Here is a 25,179-nt window from a genome sequence, read left to right as displayed (position 1 = left end):
ATGTTAATTTTTCGCTTTTTAATATGCCGGGATTTTCGGGATGTCGTTATCACAATCGCGGGATCCCTGGATTAGTCCTGGGATTTTCATATTCATTACTTTTAGAAAAAAAAACCGACTTCAACTCCCAAATATATATATATATATATAAATATATATATATATATATCTCATGATCCGCTGATCGGATCTTAACCAGATTAGTATGGGACCACCTCTGAGACACTACCTTTCCGATGCAAATCGAAATCGGTTGACGTGGTCCAAAGTTATGCGGTAACATACATAAAAAAAAAAAAAAAAAAAAAAAAANAATGGGTTTGAAACCTACTTTTTACTACCACTTATTTAAAGTGGCGTTTTTATTTTATTTTTTTCTCTGACGCCAGGATTTATTTTAAAGGATTTTGTTATTTTATTTGATTCATTCCAAAAATTATTTCAAAAATTCAATGCAACGTAGAAAAAACATGGATACCAAATGAAAGAGAAAATTGTTATTTTTTTTAGATTTACAAGGACGAATAGGTAATTTTTTAAACTGATAAAATTAGGGCGATGTTATCGAGTTTATATAAGTCCTTAACATATTAGTTTTTCAAAAACAAATATTTCGAAATTTCAAGGATACAATTTTAAAAGGACATTTTCAATACCTACCAGCCCTTATGCATTAAAAAATTGGATCTGTTTAAATTCTACAGAATTTCCTCTTTAATTTGATACCCATACTTCTACTCTAAGCACATTTCACTGAATTTTTTAAAATAATTTTTCAATTACCGACGTCAGAGTAAAAAACTAAAAACCCAATTTTACTACATTTGGCCCATGGTTTCGCGAATATATTGATTTTTTGTGTGTAAAATTTACTATCGCATATATGTAATGAGCTAGACATTTATAAAAAAATATTAGTTATTAAATAAAAAAAGAAATATGGCCAATACTGGTCCAGGAAAGGAGTTTCTATTATTGCCATCAGTGCAAATTACAAATTCCGCGGGATTATTTGCCAAGAATACCGGGATTTTCGGAACCTAAAAAAGGCCGGGATCCCGGGATTATTTCTTACTACCTATACATCCATATGTATGTACATATGTATTATATACAAAACTGTATATAATATATGGATTTTAAATTTAATTCTTTGCCGAGTTGTTTGCGAGTTGAAGTTTATTTCACTCTAAAAATATTTTGTTTGAATTGAAAGAATGTCAATAATTTTATTGAGTTGCAAACTTTTCTGAACTTGGATATGTATGTATGTATGTATATTTAGTAATAGCGTAATATTCATGCAGCATTGTTGAGAAAGTATTACTTTCGCGAGGTGCAGCAGCAGTGCCACGTCGTACCGTTCTCCAAACGTTGCACCACACAGTTCTTGCGCTGGTCTACTATGTACATACATACATACATACATTGTGGTGATAATAATGACGCTCGTGATTGCTGGTTACCGGTTAGCAATGCTGTCCAATGTGTTGATCGCTGAAGGAGTGGACTTTAAAACTTTCAGAAATGTTGATGGCGGCGCACTGCATTCGATGCTGCAAGTCCACCTTGTAGTCGATTGTCGGGAATAAATAGCTGACCGACCCCCGCACACTGTGGGCGTGTAGTATATATGTATGTACATACATACATATGTGTGTGTATTTAAAGGTTTGTGCAAATGTCTGTTTGAGCAGCATTCAACAGCTGTCAAGTTGGGCGGTCGCAAAAGACCATCAATTTTCAATTTGTTTTTATCTGCAACCTCAGCTCTGGCTTGCAGCAAAAGTTTTTCGCAGGTGTGGCGATAAGCGATAAGGGAAAAAGGAGTAGACAGTCGATAAGCTAGTGAAACGTTTATATGTCCAGCATCAATTGGCCAGCCGTCTACGGAGCAAATATTTGCGAACAAGCAGACACATTGATTCTTCTGGCAAGAGGGGATTTGCAAGAAAAAGAGTAAATATGAAGGAACAACTGGAAGAAACTGGACTGTGTTGATTAAATCGATCGATTCGATGGATTATAAGTAATTTTTAAGTCACTACACTACTCACGTAAGTGGGTTCATATTCCTTGCGATAGAGCACCTTTTAATTAGGACATTTGTGGCTTGACCCGTGGAAGAATCAAGAAGAATGGCAATTGATATGGTAATGGTAATTGTAATGGTAATGATAATGGCAATGACAATGACAAAGAAAATATTAATGGTAATGGTAATGGTAATGGTAGTGGTCATGGTAATGGTAATGGTAATGAAATTGTGAATGGTAAGAGTATTGGTAATGGTAATGGTAATAATAATAGTAATGATAATCGCAATAAGTATGGTAATTATAATGGAAATGGTAATGGTAATGGCAATATATTCCACGTCACAGCTTTTTCATCGCCAATTGCCTGTACATACATACATACTTTTTGTCTAATAAATAATAAAACTGTTAGCAAACTTTTACCAAAAGCAATCGAAAAAAAAATAATAAAGAAAAATCTGCCAACCTTGAACTATGAACTACACCACTAATTGGTTTGTAAAGAATAGTTTCTCACAAAAAACTCTTAAAATTAAACACAAGCAAACTTGTTGTTGTGGCTGTCGCTTTGGCTCGAGTCGGAATTTTCAGCGCCAAGTATGTTTTTTGGCGTTGAAACACTGGCAATTACAGGACCTCGACCGACATGTTGCTGACAGGTTAAAAACACACACACACACACGCCCACTATGTATGTACATACAAACATCTCTATGTGAAAAAAGGTTTATTTAAAATCTACACACAAAAACGCCTAACAAAAAGGCACCCATTATAAATATAGAGTGGAAAAAGTGTGAAAAATGCGCACAGGTCAGCGATTGGGTGGCGCCAAATTGGCAAAAAAAAAATAACTCCAACAAAAGTTGTTTAAAATAGGTACTCTCTCGTACTGCCATGCGATTGGCCATGGGTGGAAAATTTGTGGAAAAACCAGTTCAAACAAAATTCAATCATTTTTTTTTTTAGATTTTTATTTATGTTTTACTTGTTGTGAGCTTCGCACATACATACATAAATACAAAGTATTTTCAAAAGAGAGTGCATCTATTGAATTGGAAATTTTCGTAGTTGTACAAAATTCAGTCAGTTATAGTAGTAGATTGAATTTCAAGCAATTTATTTAACTGAAGGCGATCTTTTTCAATTCAAAATGTTTAGTTAAAATTTGAGAGCTTTGGTTTAACAAGTTACTTTGATTTAAACATTAAAGACTCTTTTTTATAAATTTCACTCCGACGATGTTTAAGCAAAGTCAGATGTGCATAAATTCTTAAATTATAATTTTTTTTTTTATATTTAAAGCTTTGTACGTACATTCCGCGACATAATGTTATGGTTTGGAATATTTATTTAATTTTTTCAAATTAATTTTAATAATTTTTTTTTATAAAAGTATCGCTCATTGTCTAACAAAAACCATATAGCACCAAATTCAAGCGTTGTACAAAAATTCAACAAAGTTGCACACTACAGCAAATTTAATTTTTTTTTTTAATTTTTAAATTTTTTTTAGAAAAATTTTAAGTATGCCGTTTCAAAGCCCATTAATTTTTTTGTTATCTTACTTTAGAAAAACCCTAAGTAGTTGTGCAGTTTTATAGCCCATTGAATTTTAGTATAATTAAGTGCTAAATTGAAGAGCCCACCAAATACTGTTGGTTTTTGGCCTATGTATAAAGAATGTTCGCATTTTATTTTATAAGAAAGAAAATCCGCAACTTCTGCAACAAAAAAAAAAATAATAAATTACAGTAATCAACGGAATCTTTTAGACACTTCGCACTTGCACTTTGTTATATTAAAATTCCATAAAAAATAATGAAAACAATTTTTGGTGCTCTGCAGCTTTGTTGATTTTTTCTCGTTTTTGTACAAGGTTTGAAGTTTGGTTTTATTTGGTGTTTGTCAGACAATGGACTATTCTTTTATGCATAAAAAGTAACTATTTAAAAAAATAATAATTTTTAAGACAAGATTTTTTAAGTCAATAAAAAAAGAAAAATTGCCTATCGGGCAAAATTTTGGAGAGTTATTCCTTTATAAAAATATATATTTAAAATGATAGACTTTCTATTTGTTTAACTCACTTTAACATTTTCCTCCACTTTAGATGGGGTGGACGAGTGTTCTAGGATACCCGGTATAGTTGTTATTTGAGATTTTAACATTTAATAAAAATATTTAAGGAAAAAAGATCTTGTAAAGTACGGTTATTGTAATTTTATTGTTTAACGCTATAACCGTCGAGGGTCGAGACAAAAATACTTCGTCTATTTTCTCTCTATTTTTCAAATTTTCAACGGTTTTTCCGCAGAAGAGTGCTCGCACTTGCTTTCGTTGTTACTCCCATGGTTGCCGAATCGAGGGACCGCAGCATCAAGTAAGCGTTTCATCTTAATACCATTCACAATATCTGTGCCACTGTAAAGCTCGAAAAGGTCGTCATTCCATCTTCTACGGTATCGCATTGTCGCGCTCCACCACAAATCCCTCAACAAATTTTCTATATTGCGGTGTTGCCAGCCATGTATTTACGTATTTCTCTATGACATCCAGAAGTTGTAAAGAGCCATCTTTCCTAATAAATAAAGACGGACATTCCAGATGCTTACTTATACCTACATACATAGATCGTAGTCCTTATTGCGTGGTAGGGGTCGCTAACGTTGAGAGGAGCTATTTTCCGAGTCATTTGTTGTCCTTTAATGGGAATTTTTTTCGACGAATCCTTTGGTCGAATAAATCACTAAAGGTCTAAGGCACAGGGAGTATAGACTGAATCGTATTCCATTTGGAGCTTGTCTGTCGTCAAGTATGAACTGAAAAAATCTAGCAAATAGCTATTGTTTTTTGTGCCCTTATAATTTTTTTTAAATTTTTTGAACCTTTTAGTTGCCACCCTGACTTAGATGAGGTTGAGTTGCAACTACAAACTGTAACAAATCAATTTTTTTTTTTACTTTTTTCGCACCGGTGTTTATAACAAATACTTAGTCATGTGCGATTTTGTATGTTTGTTGCTGTATCACCAGCGACGACCGACAAGTGCTAATTCAAGTCTATGTACCTAGTCACCTTGGCGTTTACAAATGCATTTGCCCCCCATACATACATGGCTGGGATGAAAAAGTAGGTACAATTGTACCTTTTTCCGACGTTTGATGACTTAAAGGTACATTAGGTACAGACACTAGATTTTAGGTACAATCATCTTTTGATCAGATGCATTTTTAGTTTTTTCTTTTCTTTTTCCTTTACCGTGCTAGTATATTTACTTTGCTTTCATTTTGAAGAATAAACAATTCTAAAGAAAAGTGGTCAAAAGGAAGAAATTAAAAATTAAAAAAGTCATGTTATGTATTATCTTAAACATTTTACATTGCATTTAGAGCAGCCACTACGAAAAAGTTAACACTTTGCTTAGCTATCCTCAAATTCGTATTTTTTCTATTAATTTTAACGGTTATTTTCACTAAGTCAAATTCAATGGCATTTGCGGTCAAATGAGTGAAAACAAATTGTCAAATGGGACTAAAAGATGGTCTTTTGATTGATTTAGATCAGAATAGGCCTTCAGGCGTGTACATCCGCTGCTAAAGCGGCTATTTTTGTAAGTTTTTGGCCCATAGTATCATCGATAAAGGTTAGAAAGGATAAAGTAAAGAAAGTTGTGTCAAAATATGGCGACAAATTGTGTTGTCAAAATATGACATAATGAAAACCAGCCTTTATTCGCCCATACAGTTCAGTGTCTAGGATGTTTTCAAATTTCACATTTTTTTTAGATGAGAACTATAGCTATTTGACCCATATTCACTTTTTGATTTCTGGAAATATATTTAAAATGCTTTCGAAGTTACTTCCTGCAATTTGATTATTTTCTATAGACTTGCTGCACCTATCAAAAGGAATAGGATAAATAAGCAGACTTTTCCTGTTGTTCTATAAAAAGCTGGATAAAGAAGTATACTTCGCAAAGTGTGTTTTTTTTTTGTCTTTTTCGCCAATATTTTTCAGTAGCCAAAATTAGACAAAAACAACGCTTCTCCGATTCCCATTAGATTATATGTAGTCTATAGATATAGGCTCAGTTAAAAAAAAATACATCCATCTTTTGTATACATATTTTAAATAACATTTATAAAAAAAAACTTCAAATGAATGATGTAACTTTTTTAGGTACAATCTGTCTCATTTAGGTACATTTATTTTATGATATTAGGTACAATCTCAAATTTCCATTTTTCAACCCTGATACATGGGAACATATATATGTATGCATGTATGTATGTATGTATTAGACTCCTGCGCAATTCCATTTAAACGGCCCAACAAGACATCCGATCGCCGCGCAAATACTTTCCATCCCCTACTTTCATCGTTCGGGTCAATTGTGAGTAAGCATAAACCAGTTTCAGCAAGCGTACGTAAACTACCGATCAATAGCAACACGCGTAGAGTATTTACTTTGCCTTCCGCAACTACTGCGAGTAAAAGGTATTTGACAGTAGAGTACTCTACTGGTAGTACTTGAGTATTTTCGAAGAAAACATACATTTGTGGCAAGAATGATAGAAGAATTTTCTGGATCGCGCATTTGTGGTATCTGAAAAAAACTAAGGACAGGAATGTAGTGGAGCGATGAAGAGAGCGACGAGCAAAACGNATAGCAAGTACGTCAAGTATTTACTCTCTCAACGCCAAGTAGTGTATGTATGCGGAAAAAAAGTAACAATGTGTTGGGAGTAGAGTACAATGCAAGGAGTACTTATTGAATGAAATGCGGCAAATACAATTGCGCTGGACTCTAGTATGTATGCATGCATGTATGCATGTTGAGATTGCTATTGGTGCATGTGCGTATGTTGGTGAAACTCCAATAAATAAATGCAATTACAACACCAACAAACATCGACGATTTAAAGGCGGGTTGTAGCGATTAAATAACATGGCGTGTGGCACGTGCAACCAATGCAACACTTGTGTTAAAAAGCGAGTGTTTGTGATCTAGTTTTACTATACATGTGTACATATGTATGTATGTATGTATGTGTATTGAATGTGTAGGTACATACACATGTGCTAATGTTTGCACACTTTGTACCTTTGTTGCGTTGTCTGCCACAGCGTTTTTATTTATTTAAATACGTAACATGATAACGGTTGTTATGCAGCTTGAATTGGTGCTTGCGGTGCCATGTCATCACTGCCGCAAACAAATACATACCGCTTACACACACACACACCCAATCACAGGTACCGTGCACACCGCCGCGAACACAAATATGCAAGCAAGGACGCTGCACGCAAAGCGATCGTTTAAAAGCGGCAATTTGCGCCAAAAATATTTGTATTGTAAATTTGTGCCATTGACACAAACATTCGCCAACTACCTACCATCGACCGCCTGCCCGCCTGCCCGCCCTTTCGGCCACGACCATTAACTTTGACGATGGCGACCACCAAGCACCCTGGGGAAAGTTGAGAATTAAAAGCTTGAACAGCTTTTGTGGCAAATTGCATTTTGTTGCTTTGTTTTTTTTTTTTTTTGTTGTTGAACATGTTTAAGCAACGAGCAAGTTTGTGCGAGAATGCGTTTGTTATTATGTACATACTTATAAAGTTAAAAATATATGTAAATATGCAAGTATGTTCTTAGTAAATACAGTGTTGCCGTTGTGCGACTAAAGGGGCAATTTTTGTCCCATCCGATAGGTGTAGCGTAGCGAAAATATTTTAACTGTTTTATGCATATATATATGTATGTGTAAGGGGCGTTTTAAACGATAAAAAATGGGTCGTACAACTTTGACAAGTTCAAGCTGAGCCTAGTCTACTTCAAGATATTTACTATTTGCCAGGAACTGAACTTAAAGCAAGGAAACTCGGTAAAATGCTGTCGCAAAGGACTGACCGTTAGTAAGGATTTTTGACCGACCAGCCTTTAAGGATGCTGAGCAAGGAACACCCTGTATTTCCAAACATGCAACATATTTAACGGGTTCATCCTTTGTTACGCGAAAACCATAGCAAAATTTAGACATGTAGAACTTTATGAACCCCGGGTTTTCGAAAGGAAAATCTGCTATCACTATTTTATTGGGCCTCACAATGCGTGTTTCAAATAGGTTTAGAGAAAATGCTCGTACCGTTAATCATACGTAAACTCGTCCTAATGGGCGTTCAGCCCAGTCGTCTCTATTGGCCGCTTTCTTATTTCTTCGGCGGCCTAATTTCACTTTTCAAAATACTGTCGATGCCGATGGAAAGGTGTTCTGCGCAAAAATGCTGTGGATGGCGCAAGCCGAGTTTACATTTTTTCTGACAAAATGCTAATTTTACCATATTTTCAAATAGGTCCCAGGAGTCTGTAGAGAGATCAGAGAGGGCAAGGGCAACTTTTCTTAAAGTTTGGACTATTTCCTCTTTAATGGATGGGTTTCGTTCTTTGGAATTTTCTTTTTAAGAGTGATATACAAAGGGTCGACGGGACGACAGGACGACGGAAGTACTGGGGCTGGCGTGCCTCGACCAAGATTCCAAAAAAAGTCTGCCAATGCGCTCATACCCAACCATATGCCAGGCGGAAGTCTTGGCAATCGATGTCTGTGTTCGATAATGTCTTCGGAGAAGAACAGAAGGGGCCAGAATAAATTTTATGTCGGATAGTCCGGCAGCGACATAAAGGCTTGTGGACAGTTGTAAAACTCTTCTGTACAGCCTCGGAGCATATTAGTTGTGACGGCCCACGTATCACGAAACGTAGACTGATACACCTTGGGGAACGATTATCTTCTCCATTCAAAATTTGGAACATGGCTCTCTCCTATGTGCTTAATTTGTTAAATAGCCTGCGCATCATAGAATGACACCGACCGCGGCTAAAAGACAGCTTCTATTCTGTTTGGGACAAAGTGCATTAGGCAACTGCTTAAGCCCCACCTTTTTATCCAAATACGGAGGAAAGCTTGCCCTAAAGCGCGAAGGGACAGGACTTACATATAAGCTCTCTCGTGTGTAGCAAGAAGCTTTCCTTCAAAAAACGATGCTCTGTAACTTAAACATTTAAATGTAATGCAGATTCTACTGATCTGCCCTTCGAATTATTCCCAAAGCTCAGGCCCTTATACTGCCCTGCGAATCCGTCAATGACTACCTCTACCACCATTGCTAGGCAAAACCGAACAGAAATTCAGAAATGTTGTGTTGAAAGCTAACTTTTTACTAGAAAGGACTTTTCACTTTTGAAAAGTGAAATGAAAGACTCAAGGCGCTCATATGAAACCAAATTGTGCGATGCAAGTAGTGGCGGCGTAGACTCAAAGCGCTCACACTCCGACGGGGCCAAGGACGATTTGTCACTGTCAATGGCACGGAATATAACAAAAAGAACCCACCCAGGGGCGACACCAATGGCCCGCGTCTGCATACATGTATGTATGTATGTATGTATGTATGCAATATGTTTACAAACGTCCTAAAACAGTGAGTGAACCGCTCGTGCATGCTGCTTGACAAGTGTGAAAAGAAAAATCACAGAAAATACAAGCAATAAAGTGTGGCAAAGGCAATTTAGGATGAAGCAGGCAGGCACACGAGTAGCGCTGTCTCAAAAGTCAGTCAGCTGCCGTATACTTACGGTTTTTGTACAGAAGTACGTAGGTACGTAAGTATGTTCATAAGTGGGTAAACGAAATTTGCACAGAAAAATCGATACAAATATCTACTTATGTCTGTACATGTGATTGGAAATTAGAGTAAGGTGGATGGGCGCAGTTCTTTGAATATGCCATTGGACATATTTGGAATATTCAAATGCGGTCTCTAGCGTGTGAGCATACATACCAGTTATACCGGTGTTTTTTGAGGTCCGAAAAATTGAGATCCCGAAAAATTTGAAATATCGCATTGATAGTAAGCACTTGTTTATGAATTTTAAAGTACACTGCCGGAACAAAGTATTGGCACAGCAAATTTATCACAATATATGCAATTTTCATTCTAATATTTTTCCGCTAATTTCGTTTAAAAATATGGTTCATTCTACAACAAAAAAAAAAAAACATAAAAATATAATTCCTAAACTTTGTGCAAAACTCGCGAAAATTCAGAAAATTTTCATGAAAATTTTCAACTTTTTAATTAGATTCTTTAGAATTTTGCAAGTTTTAAGTAACTAGGAAGTACCGTTGATTTTTGGCAATTTTTTTCACGCAGTCTCTTCCATTCAAAAAATTTGTTTCGAAAATACTTTATATGGAAAAATGCAAAACATCTTCAATAAAAAAATTCTCTAAAATCAACACCGTTTGTGACTAACTCCGAACTTGCATTTTTTTTACTAGAATTTAATGGGCTGCAAAACTGCATACTCAAAAAAATTCTAAAAAATCTGATTAAAAAGTTGAAAATTTTTATGAAAATTTCTTGAATTTTCGCGAGTTTTGCACAAAGTTTAGGAATTATATTTTTATGTTTATGTTGTTGAATATTTTTATACAAAATTGGCGGAAAAATATTAGAATAAAAATTGTTGCATATATTGTGAAAAATTTGCTGTGCCAATACTTTGTTACGGCAGTGTATGTGTTTTTTTCTAAAATGCCGTCTTGACTGCAATTAACAAAAAGCTTGGAATTGTAATTTTAAATTGAATTTTGTAATTTTGAAAAAGATTTCTACGAATGTAAAGAAACAGAGAGTTTTAAGAAAAAGTTACATAATTGTTTAATTATAATTTACCCTATGTTCTGGTAAAAGAAGTTCAAATATTTTGTAGTGGAGGGATAGGGAGAATAATAACAAAACCGGCACAAAATTAGAGGTGTTTCCTTCTAACCAGGCCCACCTACCGACATGTATTCCGACCCGGTGAATCCGAATGTGAGGTCCGTTTGACTCGTTCACCCTCAAAATTTTGAGTTAATTACGAAAAAATGGCGAAAAATTCACCATTTCTGAATGGAGCAGAACAAACATTCTTTCAGAATTTGTTTGTTTTTACATTTTTTTATTAATCATTACCCACCATGCAAAACATGAGAAATAGGCAACAATCGTCAATGGCAACGAATTGGCCACTCGCCGATGATTAATTAATGGATTATTTTATTTTTTTGATTGCCATCCCTTCTTCTGACATCTGTAGGAGGTGACCTTGTTGTCAGCAAGTGTCTATTGGGGGGTTCCCGCCGCTAGTAGCCGAGCATAAATTGCTGCTGGGCACAAAACAATGTTCCCCCGCTATGTAAGTGATATTCAGTCAATATCAAGAGACATCCCGTTGAAGTCCGGAGTCCGGTGTTCTGACATATCTGTAGCTTCGTCCACTGCGTTCCATCAGTCAGCGATTCTAAAGCAGGCTCCGCCCCAATCCAGCGACCGATTTGTAGCGGTTCTGTATTTACGTAAACAATAATTACACTTACGTCCGCGATCAAAGACAACCGCTAAATTGTCGAATTATGAACCCTTCGTTTTGCGCTTTCTCGCATTCTTCCAGGTGGTAAAAGGGTCCACACGAAAGCGTTAAGCTCCGTACATCGTAGTTGCCCTACGAATACCGTAAAACATAGCTAATTAATAACATTTCCGCATGCCAAGATCGAGGGGTGGTTGGCTTATGAGATCCCTGAAACTCCCGCCGGCGCCTGAGTAATCTTTGAAATGTAGAAGTTAAACTGTAGAGAGAGGAGAGAGCAACACCCTTTGCGACGCCCTATTTAACTCTTTTTAGCTTCGAAGTTTGATCTCGAAAGAGTACTGAGGTCTGTCTGTCGATCCTGATGATAATGTGCCATCCATCCACAGCTTGTGTCGCGATGGCAGAGAGGATGTCTTAATATCCTCAAGCGACGTGAAAAGGTAAAAGGCATTTTATCTTTTTTCGTTTCCTTTTTACATACAAACATACATAGATATACATATGTACGGGTTCTTAGCAATCGCTATGATCGCTATTTAAATGGTAAGTCATTTATAGGGACATTCATTCTTGGCTGAGTGTGTAGTTAGTATAAAAGACTTTTGACGTTGATGCTTGCAGGAAAAAATTTCAAAAATTTCCATATGGCGTGCAATTTTCTCATTACATGCCAGTTGCAACACAACACCGTGCCGTAGATCGAGCGTCCTCACCTTTACCCGTCGACAATTACATACCTTTACAGTCTCCACATTCACTCGGCGCGCTACAGCAACTTGAATGTCTTTTGCGGTTGTTCGCTTCAGCGATTTCATCAACGTTTGTTTGTTTGTTTTTTACTGCACTCCACCACTCTATTTTAGCACTTCCTTAGTTTACACTTCGCTTGCATTTTAATTTTATTTAGCTCCATCTGCGCATTGCTTCCTCTGCCTTGCCGCATTGCTATTTATTCCATTTGTTCTATGTAAATCGTTGCAGTCATTGCTGCTGATTGTTTGTTTACTTGCTGGCCCATCAAATTGTTGCGTGTTTGCTGGTATTTACATGAGTAAAATGAGTGGCACCCTCCTCCACCTCCGCTGATGGTACTAGGTAGGTGGAGGGCGGAGGCGGGGCGATACCGCTATTTTCGATTTGCTACAATAATTACATTGCATTTCACAGGCTGGCCAGGAATTGCATTGCTTTGCACTGATTGCGCAATTGCGACTGCTGCTGCTGGCGGTGACACAATTGCCCGCCAACCGAGAAATGTGTGCTGCCAGAAATCCGATTAACTGTGGTTCGTGACAAGGGCTGTTTGTTCCCTTCTTAAAAACGTCCGCTGTTTGATTGACTTCGCGTTGGAACTGTTGGGGTTGCATTTTTTTTGTTTCTAATTATGTTAACTCCATTAAACTTTTTTGTTTTTGAATCGCATTTTAATATACTATATATAGGTCTCGTTATGGCAGCATGACACGCACCCTGTATATGTGATTACTTAAGAGGGAGAATAGTTAATTTCATTTCAGGATCACACTCCCTCAGAGTGGCCTGCGTCACATAAAAAAACATGGTTCCGAACATAGAACAGAATTAATCGAATCCCCTTTTTCAATATCATAAAAAGTTCGGCACACTGAAAAATGACTTTAGCTACGACATCTAGATAAATGTGTTTCTCTGAAACCTCGATTTGGTAAGTAACCATCAATGTGCTGGCGTCATCCTCCTAAACTCGGACTACAGATCTGTTCAATCCAATGAGAAGCTTGTTGTCTCCCCACAGTAGACTGTGAGTTTATATGACTGCTGATTTGTAGCACCCACGGATGGAGGTCAATTGTCCTTTTTTAATGAATAATCCATACTTCCTGTATGCTTATTTATAGGCGTTTCGTGCGGCTAAGATCCAGTCAAAGTTCCAGTGTTGGCATGAAAGCTGATTTCCAAATGTGATGAGAAGCCAGACCTTTTCCGACCACTCGAACTAAAAGTTCTTACCAGGTAAATTCGTTCGCCTGGGAGACAAGATTTACTAACTGCACGCCTACACCTGCTATGGGCGCTCGCATACGAAACATCATAAGAGATATATCGCTTGTGTAGCCCGTTAGCCGCAGAAGGTATAATTATAAAGTAGGAGATATCGCAAACTTGGTATCTTATAAGTAAATATGTGTTTAACGACTATTTTCTTCATACTTGTTTTGATTCCGAGTAAGAAAGAAGAAAAAGAAGAAGAAGAAAAAGCATGTGTGCACTTCACAACGACATATTTTATAACGTACATACTCAAATTTAAAACGAGTTGGGTTTGTGCTCTTTCGTATACAATTTTTTTTTTTGTAATTTAGCACGTTTTTTTTTTAATTCTAAAATTTTTTTTCCTCAGTGTATGATTTCCATACTTCTTTGGTGTTCTCAAATCGTAACACTTAACAGCAAATTGACTGTTCTCAGCTGAAACATATTTATTTCGTCAATTTGCATATTTTTGTCCCAGCCAATTGCCGATGCCAATATGGACGTTACTTGGATGTTTCATTTTTTTTTTTGTGGCAGCAAATCACTAGCCTTCCACTCAAATTCATGAGTACGAACATATGTATGTACATAGATGTTTGCATACATAAGTGGAAACCCTCGGAAACAATGCAGTTTATTTAGTTCATAAATCATATAAAATACCCAGAGCCAAATCCCGAATGTGTATTTATGAGAGAGTGTATAACAACAGAAAATAGTTTAAATTTGAACAGGTATGTGTGTGTATTTATACATAAGTATTTTATTTATTTTTTTTGAACTCACCTTAATCGTGGCAATTCGCAGTACACCCAGTCTGTGACTTCTTCCAGCCTAACCTCCCTGTGTGTATTGGCCAAATCGGATTTATTGCCGACGATTACAATAGGAATATCCTTGGAGAGGAAGATATGTATGAAATGAAAAAGAGAAGGAAACGTACAAATCAATGGACAATAGTGTTTATGTGAGTATGTACATACAACGTGGAAGGACAGGAAGGATACAATTTCATACTACCAAATGGAAAAGCTGGCAATAAGAAATCACAAAAACAAAACTTTGAAGGTATAGTAAAGTAATTTTAATTTTAAGTAAGTATTCTATTTTTTATATTTTTGCATCTATCTTAGACACTTTTCCTTCTCCTACATTTCAAGATCAAGGAATACATATGTACGTCACGCCAGCAGTGCATTATTTGAAGCTTCCGATCCCACTTGAACCAAGGAAAAATTCACTAGACTTAAATTTTTTAATTTTGTTACTTACACTGTGGAACAGCCGTTTTAGGGCCTCAAAGGTTATACTTATTAAAAGGTAATATTCGAGCGTGGTAGTCAAACCCCAGAGGATTTTTCGATCAACGTCATCAAATATTTTTTACAGTGGGTTAAAGTTAGGGTTGCCAGGTTATGAATGTAAGTAACATATAACCAGGGTTTGAAAAACTAACAGCACAGCAGCAACAGCACTATTATTTTTGATTTTGCTTCGCTTTGAAATTTTTGATTTTCATTCGCTTTTGCTGTAATTTTGAAAATTTAATTCTTTTTATCGGCAGTTTATTGGAAACAATTTATTGCTGTCGATTTACTGTGATTGTGCTTTTGCTGTGCCAGGAAGCAAACTTTATACTTAAGATCCTCTCAGTTGCTTCGTTTGAGGGTGGTATTGAAAATAAAAAAAAAATTACGTATATGTTAAAACTGTGGAAAAGTTCCTCTATTTAAGGACTTCATCTATATTTCCTCATGGCTTAAATAAAATTTTTTCAACTACGCAAAATTTTTGCAAGACTAATTCGCTAAAAAGTGTATCTAACTCTATGTCTTGTATGCAAAACTCTTTTAGAATGTCAATAAATTGAGAAAAAAGAATTGTAAAAGAAATTCGAATACTAAAATTTGTTGTTATTCAAATGAAAATTATTTTCGAGATAACTAACAATACTCGACAAAACGACGTCAGCCTTCTTTTTAAATAATTTAAAAATCAGGACATTAGCGTACTGATTGAGGAAATAAATAAAATCAGTACAAGAATTGAAAAATCAGTACTGTACTGATAAAATCAGTACGTCTCTAGCAACCGTAGTTAAAGTTAACGATTTTTGATTGCCATCTTATGCCGAGTTCCCACTAGTTACTCTTATACAAAATTTACAAGCAGAATAACTTAATGGCTGTTATTTTTAATGTAATAACGTCGAAAACTTCAATGCTAAATTGTTTCACATATTTTCTATATTTTTGCCTAGTGAAAACCAATATTAAAAGTAATTTTATGTACAAATTGACTTCCAGTACAATTAAATAAAATTTTCAGATACCTCTGGTTAACTCTTTCTGCAATAGTTTCTTTGGACAGTAATTTGACGTTAATTAACCATCAAGCGACTTGCGTATGAAAGCGGCTCGAAACCATGGAATCCTTTATTACTGAGACAGAAGATTTTGATTTAGGATTTTCATGCAGCGAATTTCTCGCTGGGATTTCATATTTGTGAAATTGTGGAGAAGACCTTCCGTTTTTTCTCATTTCTGTTATATTTTATTCTCTGATTTTATTTGTTGCGTATGTCACATTAATCTCCAAGTAGTTGACAAATTGTTTTGCTTATCACCAATTGACACGCCCATCAAACAGAAATGATCGTACTCTGAATTGGCTATACATATGTATGTACATGTTTTACATTATGTAATTCCAATCTAGTTATGGATTTTTGCCATTGACGGGTTAATATTGAAAATAAAATGACTTTTCCACACCCCAAATGCTTTTGTGTGAAATTGTATTATACACATATTTACTTGCAATTTTTAATTGATTTCTGTTATGGAAATGTAAAATATTTGTGAAATTTAATTGGAAGAATGCAAGTTCATACATATCGTTACCTTAATATAGAAAGGCCCTATATCACACTGTCGCTTAAATGCAAAAAGTTGTAACTAACTACAAATACAAAATTATTATTTTTTTTATTTATTATGATGTATTTCATCGAATTATATGCCCCCTATCCTTTTATGCAATAAAAAATTTTATTCAGTTACGGCTTTTTTGCATTTCAGCGACGATATGAGATGTTAGGGTAACGAAATGTATGTATGTAACAAGCATAAAAAAGTTGGAATTTTTGTTGCGCATGGAGCATAAATATTTAAACTTTTTAACAGAAAATGTTTTTGACATTAAATTGGGGTAAATTTTTTAAAAACGAATGCTGTTAGGTAGCCTTTGTGTAAAACTATGAGAATGTATCTATTTACTTAAGCAGCTTGATAAACTTTGCTAATATAAAACAAAACTCCAAATTTGTAAGCTTCTAAATTAGCGAAACTGTAAATTGGTAATATTTGGCTTGCCGTATGATTTATTTTCCCCCCACTTCTTTGTTGCTTTGCAAAATTCGAATTTTTTATTTGGTTGTTGTCCAACTTACTTACCTGATAGTCTGCGCGCTGTTCGCGTATCTCTTCGAAACACTGTTTGACACATTGAAAACTTGCCGCGGATGTTGACGCATAGACCAGCATGAACGCATGGGCGGTGGCAATGGACAGACGTCGCATGGCGGGAAATTGCATATCGCCGGATGTGTCTAAGATGTCAACCTGGAAATATGAATTGAATTGAAAAGAAGCAGTGATTATTTTTATTTTGGGAATATTTATTTAGTATGTATTAAAAATAAGAAAGATGACGTGAGAAAGATTACAAAGAGCTTACAAAAAAAAAAATAAATAAAGTTTTTTTTTTAACGTTTTCGTCCTATAGCTTTTCCCAAATGGGTCGACTACCTTTGATTTTGTTCAGAAAAAAATACACTGAAACTGAAACGAAAATTATAGATTTTAAGTTTTTTGATATCTCTAATCTGTAATTTTCGAACCAGTATTACTTAAATTTAAAGAAATAACACCAAAAAGAAATTTAGCCGTTAGGTGATGTGGGGACGGATTTTTCATATTTATGGCCCTAATAAAAGCTTGTCTTAAATTTTTTTTTTTTGATTACTTGTTATGAGTAAATTGAGAGCGTTAGCATGTTGGCAACTTTTTAAACTCATTTTTAAACTTGGCACTTGGCCACTTGAAAAGTTTATGCAGTTTTCCTGATTTTGTTGCTTAACTTGTTTACAAAATTCATCTTTCCTTCCTTTTATTAAAATTTTGACATAATTTTCAATTTATTATATGCAATAATATGCAAGCAACCAGAGTAAACAAAAACAAAAATTATGTCGCACGTGGCAATGGTATGAGCAATCTCTTGGACTCTGCAAAGAATTCTAAATATATCAATTATTGTTTCGCTATAAGCAGTTTATTGCATTGCCTTTCAGATGAACGAACATATGTACGTTATTGAATTTGCAAATTTTCTTTTATTATTTTGTTCACTCACAATGCGAAATGAAGCTACTTGCATACAAGCTAACTATGTATTTCAAAGGCCAAGTGATTTCCATTTCAATTTCCCTGCAAACGAATGGAAAGTTCACTTACCAGCAATTCAACAATTCAAGTCACCACGGCTCGGCTCAACATTGGTTTGTTTGTTTGTCTATTTGTTCCGCAAGCTATGTGCTAATGCATTTTTATTGCATCTGTGCATGACCGAGACCTGAGCCCTTGGAAAATTTGCAATTAATAACAATTACGAGCAACTAATTGCAATTATGCCGACATTCTAAGAATTTAAATGCCGCAAAGGTATTGATTGCCACATATTTCCACCAGCTTATTTATTTATATAAATATGTATGTATGTATGTAGGTATTTACTTAGAATGCATAATTACATAGGTACTCGTACATACATATACAGTGCCGAACAGAAGTATTGGCACACTGAATTTTTCGCCATATATGCAAAGTTTTTTATTCTAATTTATTTTCGATAACTTTTTATAAAAATATTGTTCATTCTACACCAGAAAACATAATAATAAAGTCTCTAAACTTTGTGCAAAGCTCAGGAAGATTCATTAAATTTGCACACTAATTTCCAACTTTTTATTCCGATTTTCTAGAAAAATTCTAAGTATGCAGTTTTATAGCCCATTCAAATTTATTATAACAAAGTGTAAGTTTGAAGTCGCTAGAAAATCGCATTGATTTTTGGTAATTTTTTTTCACGCAAGTTCTTCCATACAAAGTAATTCGACAATTATTTTTTGTATGGAGAAAATGAGCAACACCTTCCACTAAAAAAATTGCCAAAAATCAACGCGATTTTCTAGCAACTTTAAGCTTGCACTTTGTTATACTAAATTTGAATAGGCTATAAAACTGCATACCTTGAATTTTTTTGAAAAATCTGAATAAAAAGTTGCAAATTAGTGTGCAAATTTAAAAAATTTTCCTGAGTTTTGCACAAAGTTTAGAGATTTTATTATTACGTTTTCTGGTGTAAAATGAACTGTATTTTTATAAAAAGTTATCGAAAATAAATTAGAATAAAAAACGTAGCATATATGGCGAAAAATTCACTGTGCCAATACTTTTGTTCGTCACTGTATGTATACACCGGTTGAAAGTTGGAAGTGAATGGTGAGCATTGAAAATTGAAATTTATTGCGAGGCAATTGTGCAGCAAAACCAAAAGCCAGCTGAGAGTGTCTCTGACATTCGATAGAGGAAAATATGCTTTCAAAATTGTTGCTTCAAGCTTTTAGATCTGAAATTGTTTTATTTTATTGCGCTGTTATTTTGTCGTGCATCATAAAATCGTCATTCGGTTTAGTTAAAAAATGCATTTATTTAAGTACTCGATTTATATTTGCTATAAAATGTTTAAAAACAACCACTCTGGCCATTAGCTTTAGGCGAGGGTGGTGACAAACATCAACAAAAGTCATACGCTGACCTCATCCCTGCATACATATATGTATGTACATTAGACTGCATCACCAAAAAAAAGTTGCAGTTTTTCCGCCGGGATTACAAAATTTATTATATTTTAAGACGTCCACCCAAAACATTTCGGAAAAATATTATGATTTAAGTGAGCTGGACCGATTTGAAAATACCTCAAAAAATGGCGTTTTTTATGAATAAAAATTGTTTCTTAAAGAACTTTTTGAAAAAAGTCCCCTCAGATTCTTTGAATGACTTTATTAACAAAGAAATAAAAATGGTGGAAAATACCAATGGCACTTCTTAAGTCTAAATCGGAAGAGTTTAGGTTCAGTTATTCAAGATTTTGAAAAAATATAAAAAACAGCATCAAAAATCTCATTAAATATTACGATTCCGTTCAAAATTTTTATTTTTTTTTGTATATTTTTATGTCAATTTTTTAAGCGTTTTGTCATTTGAGGAGATTTTTTCAAACAAAAATCTTTAAGAAACTATTTTTACTCATAAAAAAACTCCATTTTTGAAGGTATTTTCAAATCGGTCCAGCTCACTTAAATCTTAATATTTTTCCGAAATATTTTGGTGGTTAAAATATAATAGATTTTATAATTCCAATGGAAAAATAGTACGAATTTTTTTTTCTATGAGTAGTGATGCAGTCTAATGTATGTTTTTGTATGTACCAATGCGTCTTGTACCGGGATTCGGGATCGTCACTAGACACGCATAAAAATATTTACCAAAAGAGACGCTTAAGAAAAACTTAGGCAAAGAAAGACGCGTACTCATAGATTTATAATTGGCCAAGGACTGTCACTTCAGCATCATTCCCCCAAATCTTTTTGGGGAATTTACATACTGTTGCACCCGCAAACATAGTCGACCGCGCGAAAATAAGTTTACGCGTCCTTCTTTGCCGTCAAATATTTTAACGCGCCTTTCTTCATCCCGAAATATCACGGGCTCTCGGGCGTACCAGTTTAAGATCCCGGAATGCCGGGATTCACAAAATGGTCCGGGATTGGATGCCTTAGTATGTACATACATACATTCAAATATGATGCTCGCGCGCTGAGGTTGCCGGAAATGGGTCTTATCGCATATTGATGTACATATTTAAATACTATAATTTATAAGCTACAAAATCGATGTAAATAAAATACACACATATGTGCATACATACATACATATATACATAAAGCCATATGTAAGGATTTTGGCTATTCGATAAGAAAGAGAACAACAAAAACAACGGCAATAGTAACATGCTATGTAGCTAATGGCCCGCAGGCGACGATAATTATAACAAAGTTTTTTGTTCTGCGACCGGATATTGGGCGGGTGCTGGTAATATGCAAGTTAATTATTTTCAGCGACAAAAAAGAGATTATAGCAACATACACATGCATACATACATACATACGTGCAGGGACAACAGCCAGCGGTTCTTTCCCTTTACCCCACTTATTTCCGACCATAACTACCTTTGCTTCGCCAACTGAGGCAGCCGGATTCGCCAGTCACCCAGCGTTAATCTCTTTGGAGTGGGGACACTTTTTGTTATTGTTGCCGTTAGCGGTTTTGTTTTTGTCTTTGTTTTCGGTTAGTGAATGTGGAAAATCTTTTCTTTTTTGGTCTTTGTCACTGTACGAATCATTAATCAAATTCAAACACACAGTACGGGAGAGCGACTACAGGACTGATGAATCGGTAGCTACCCGGTAAACTTCGTCAGTTACCGACCGACTGATTGCAGTATATTTCAGCGTTCACTTTTACAAGGCAATGTCCTAGGCGGTAGTCACCATCGGCTCTCTCTGCACTACCGTGAGTTACCAAAGTAGTCATAGAGTAGCCACTTACCTAGGAGTCGATGTATGAGTGGTTAAAAAGTAGCGAATGGCTCCAGCAGTCCTGGAGGGGCAGTACTTAAGGGGACAAAAATTTGTTTTTGCTTGAGTGTTTGTATGTTTGTATGTATGTAGGTACACTTCCTGTGGGTTACTTTTGCTACAGTTAAATGGTTGTTATTATTTCGATTCCAGAGGCTTTTTTGGATGGTTGTTAAACAAGACTTTGAATATATCTTATGTCACAGGCACGAAAATGTCCACTTCGATTTGGGAATAGTAAAATATCTATGCGTAAATACCAACGTAAACAGTGTTACTTACGGAAAACGTTCAGTGCTTGATCAGCAGCAGTGACGTAGCCAGGGGGGGATTTGGGGGGATAGAATAAACGAAAAGATAAAAAAATATATGACGGTAAAACTGGCACATACATAAATATATGAAAGAATGCACTTAGGCGACGCCTCTAGCCATTGTGCATCACAAATTTAAGTTATCGATCGAAATTTTTTTTTCATACCCCCCAAAGCCAAATCCTGGCTACGCCACTGATCAGCAGCAATAATTTTAAACTAATAATTTTTGCTACATTCGATGAAGGATAAAAAGCGATGAATACTGTTTCCATCGAATAAACAGTTTGCATTACTTCGAGTTAAGTTTTTTTTTTTTCGGGAAAATACTTATTATAGGATTCGCAAATGCAAAATCACTAATATATATATATTTAAGATCTAAATTTAAGACTCTTAAGTGGTTTAAATAAGGATGGTGGACAATTGCATTGTGACTGCTGGAACATTTGCCTCCGGAATGTGATCGATTGTGAATAATAACTATGTCGTCGGAACTTATTTTAAAATAAATAAATAACTAAAATATAAAATTTCTTTAAAAAAAGTACGAAAACATTTATAACAAATTTTTGCACTGAAATTCGAATTTTAGTCAAAGCACTTTATTTTCAAGCCAGATTTTTTTTTTTTGTAAAATATATACTACACGCTTAAAATTAGTTATATTTGAAATAAAAGTTTCCATAGAAAAAAGTTACAGTATTTTATTTTATTTTTTAAATATTTTTCAATAGCTTAATGAAATGCAGGCATTTAACTAGAGGTTACTATTGAAATAAGGATAATTAAGGCATTCTAAAGTTTATGTGGAGTAACCCTCATATATTAACTATTCGAGTGGGAGTATAAAAAACTGGCACTGTAATCGAATATTTTGATGATTCGTATTGGTCAGTTGATTTTTAAGAGATAATTTTGAAAAAAAAAAATCCAATAGGCGACACTGGGGTCTAAACATTTTAAATATTCGTACTTTTAGTCCGATTTGGTTTGTTTCGAATCTTTAAAAGCACTATTTAGGTGAGAAAGCTTAGAGATCTCAAGTGTTTTCAGGATTACATCAATGCAATTATATAGCATGGCGGCAAAAAAGCGTCTTCGATGAAATCAAATCCTAACTCAATGTGTGTTTAAGAATGCTGAAGAGGAAAAGATCTGAGGCGGGACATAGGGAATCAGATTATCGATTTTCCTTTGGCCATAGTTCAATGAACGGAAAAAGCACGGAGCTTTCATAGGCTCTTTACTTTACTGTAATGATGTACCACTCTTCGTGATCAATGTCTATTTGGAGAGGTGCTGAAACGCCTGCAGGGTATTGACTAGTTTACTTATCAAATGATTAAGCAGTTGACTTGCCACCACAAGATGCGCTATATAGTTATTTAAGGTGCTCTAATTATTACTAAAGTTTTATGTACAACCAAACCATCAACGCCAGTCATTTTTGTCAATCATAGTTAATCAAATTCTCAAATTTCTGTTGTAATTGCCGTAACAAGCTAACTTATAACAACTAATATGTATACATATAAACTCGAAAGACAACTACAAATACATACATAGTATGTATGTGACAAATAAATTCCGTTGTCATGCCTAATAGCTTATGTTCCGTTAAGTTACTAAGCAGACGACGTAACGACAATATTAACCAGCCCAGCTGTTTTTGGCGATCTCTGCCACTTATATTCGCTCACAGAAAATAACATTTCGGCAATTAAAGTAGGTTTATTAAAATGGTGCAAATCGTAAAAGTCTAAAACATGAAGGCGGTCTAGGCTCTTATTTCAGAATACAAATACAAATTGTATATTCTGCGAATTTTAGTTACCAAAGTAGTAGTAGTAGTAGTAGTAGTAGTAGTAGTAGTAGTAGTAGTAGTAGTAGTAGTAGTAGTAGTATAGTGAATACTAAAAAAAAGGGACAGAAGTCACTCCAGCTCCAGCTTATTTATGGTTTTAATGAGCTTTTTGTAGGTATTCATAATGAATATTATTCGTAATTAATTTAAAACAGCCATTTGGGTCGCTTAAGTTTTGTTGTAGGGAGCAACACAACAGCGGGTAATACAAAGAACCGCATAGAATTTTGTCATTTAATTTCAGTTACCCGTAAAACTATTTACACACACCAGTGCAGACAAGATGGTGGAACGGAAAACATTTCTAAGCAGGCGAGACAGTATAAGTGACACAACCGACCGACAGACAGGCATACATTTACTTAGCGCTTGCTGGCATACTTATACGCGCGTTGACATCTTTATTTGAATGCGAGTATGAACATACATACATACATACATATGTACATATGTAGATGTCTAAACACTTGCTCGCCCGGCAAATCCATGTTAAAATTTTCATCGGCGGGTGCTTAAACGAGCTATCTAAATGAGCAGTTCCATCAGGGATGCCAACTCTATAAAGGCTGATTCCCCCGAATTCCTTAGAAATTACCCTATTTCCAAGGATAATCCCCTTAGATAACTTTTACTACTTAATGCGCTTTATTCGCATTATATTCAAAAAATAACAACAAATACCATTAATTATATTGAGATAATAACGATAGTATTTCTCAGTAAAACTAATACTTCTGGCTATATTTCGTAAAGCATATCTACTTATCATATATATCGGGCTTAAATGGATTATTCCTTAAGGCAGTGTCGTACGATTGGTTTATTTTGTACAGTAGCACATTCTTTAATACCCACTCGGTTGCATGTCGAGATTATGGAAAGTTGTAATGCCTTTCAATTTCCCCAAAATTTAAAGTTATTCCCCGATTTCGCAGAGAACTTAAAATTCCACCAAAATCGGGGAATTCCCTGCCCTGCCCTTGGTTGGCATCACTAAGTCCCATACAAATTTTCGAAGTGGAAGTATTTGCTCATTTTTTGCCTTTTCTTTAGAATTCGAAAATAATGTACTCGTCGTCCTAAATAATTTCCCGCATAACGTCTACCGTCCACTTCTACAATGCTTCCGGCAGAATATGCACATACATACATTTTAAACACCGTTGATGTGAGTGTGTGTCCGTTGCTCATTTTGCGACGAGTCGCGACGAGCGTTTAATGTTGCTCATACGCTCCGTTGAACCGCAAGTTATGATTGCGCGTTTTTGTTGCTTGCATGTCACATGGCAGTATCAAGAGCATTGCTTTAACTATAAAATATTTGGAATTGATTTTGTTTCTGTTTTGCCTTCTTTTTTGTGTTGCTTATTTAATTTTAAAATTAATTTGTCTTATCTTTTCGTTGCAGTTCATTTGGCACATACACACGTACATACATACATACATACGTATCACAGTTGCCATCAAGCACGTATACCAACATTCTGCTAATGCCGATTTATTGAAAATTGTCCCAGGATTCCAAATTTTCAAGTCTGAAAATCGTAGCAGATCATTTTTTTCGAAATGAATGTCTGTATTATATATGTATGTATGTGTATATTAGGGTGGACCTAGTTTGTATGAAGCCAAAATATAATCTACTTTTTAATTGGAACACCATCTAAAAACGTGATTGTGCTTGCAAAACTATGAAATATATTATGAATATTCATTAGCGCACACAAGGGGTGGGTTTTGGGGTTCAACCCCCC

General features: G+C 35.1%; 1 protein-coding gene across 1 annotated transcript in view; it reads right to left on the bottom strand.

Annotated features, from left to right (window-relative positions):
• The window catches only part of LOC108366090 (GTP-binding protein Di-Ras2), a 68,639-nt gene that overhangs the window by 26,758 nt on the left and 16,702 nt on the right, over positions 1 to 25,179 (bottom strand). Inside the window, exons 2-3 of the mRNA XM_017620381.1 lie at positions 16,935 to 17,102; positions 14,266 to 14,375 (exon numbers count right to left, since the gene is read on the bottom strand). Coding sequence (XP_017475870.1) covers positions 14,266 to 14,375; positions 16,935 to 17,102 — 278 coding nt within the window. The remainder of the gene's footprint in view (positions 1 to 14,265; positions 14,376 to 16,934; positions 17,103 to 25,179) is intronic.

This window comes from Rhagoletis zephyria, unplaced genomic scaffold, assembly GCF_001687245.7.
Source record: "Rhagoletis zephyria isolate East Lansing unplaced genomic scaffold, Rhagoletis_zephyria_1.1 Rzeph_scaffold_00038, whole genome shotgun sequence".
Lineage (NCBI taxonomy): Eukaryota > Metazoa > Arthropoda > Insecta > Diptera > Tephritidae > Rhagoletis > Rhagoletis zephyria.
Note: the sequence above shows the minus strand (reverse complement) of the source record. Positions and strands in the feature narration are given on the sequence as shown.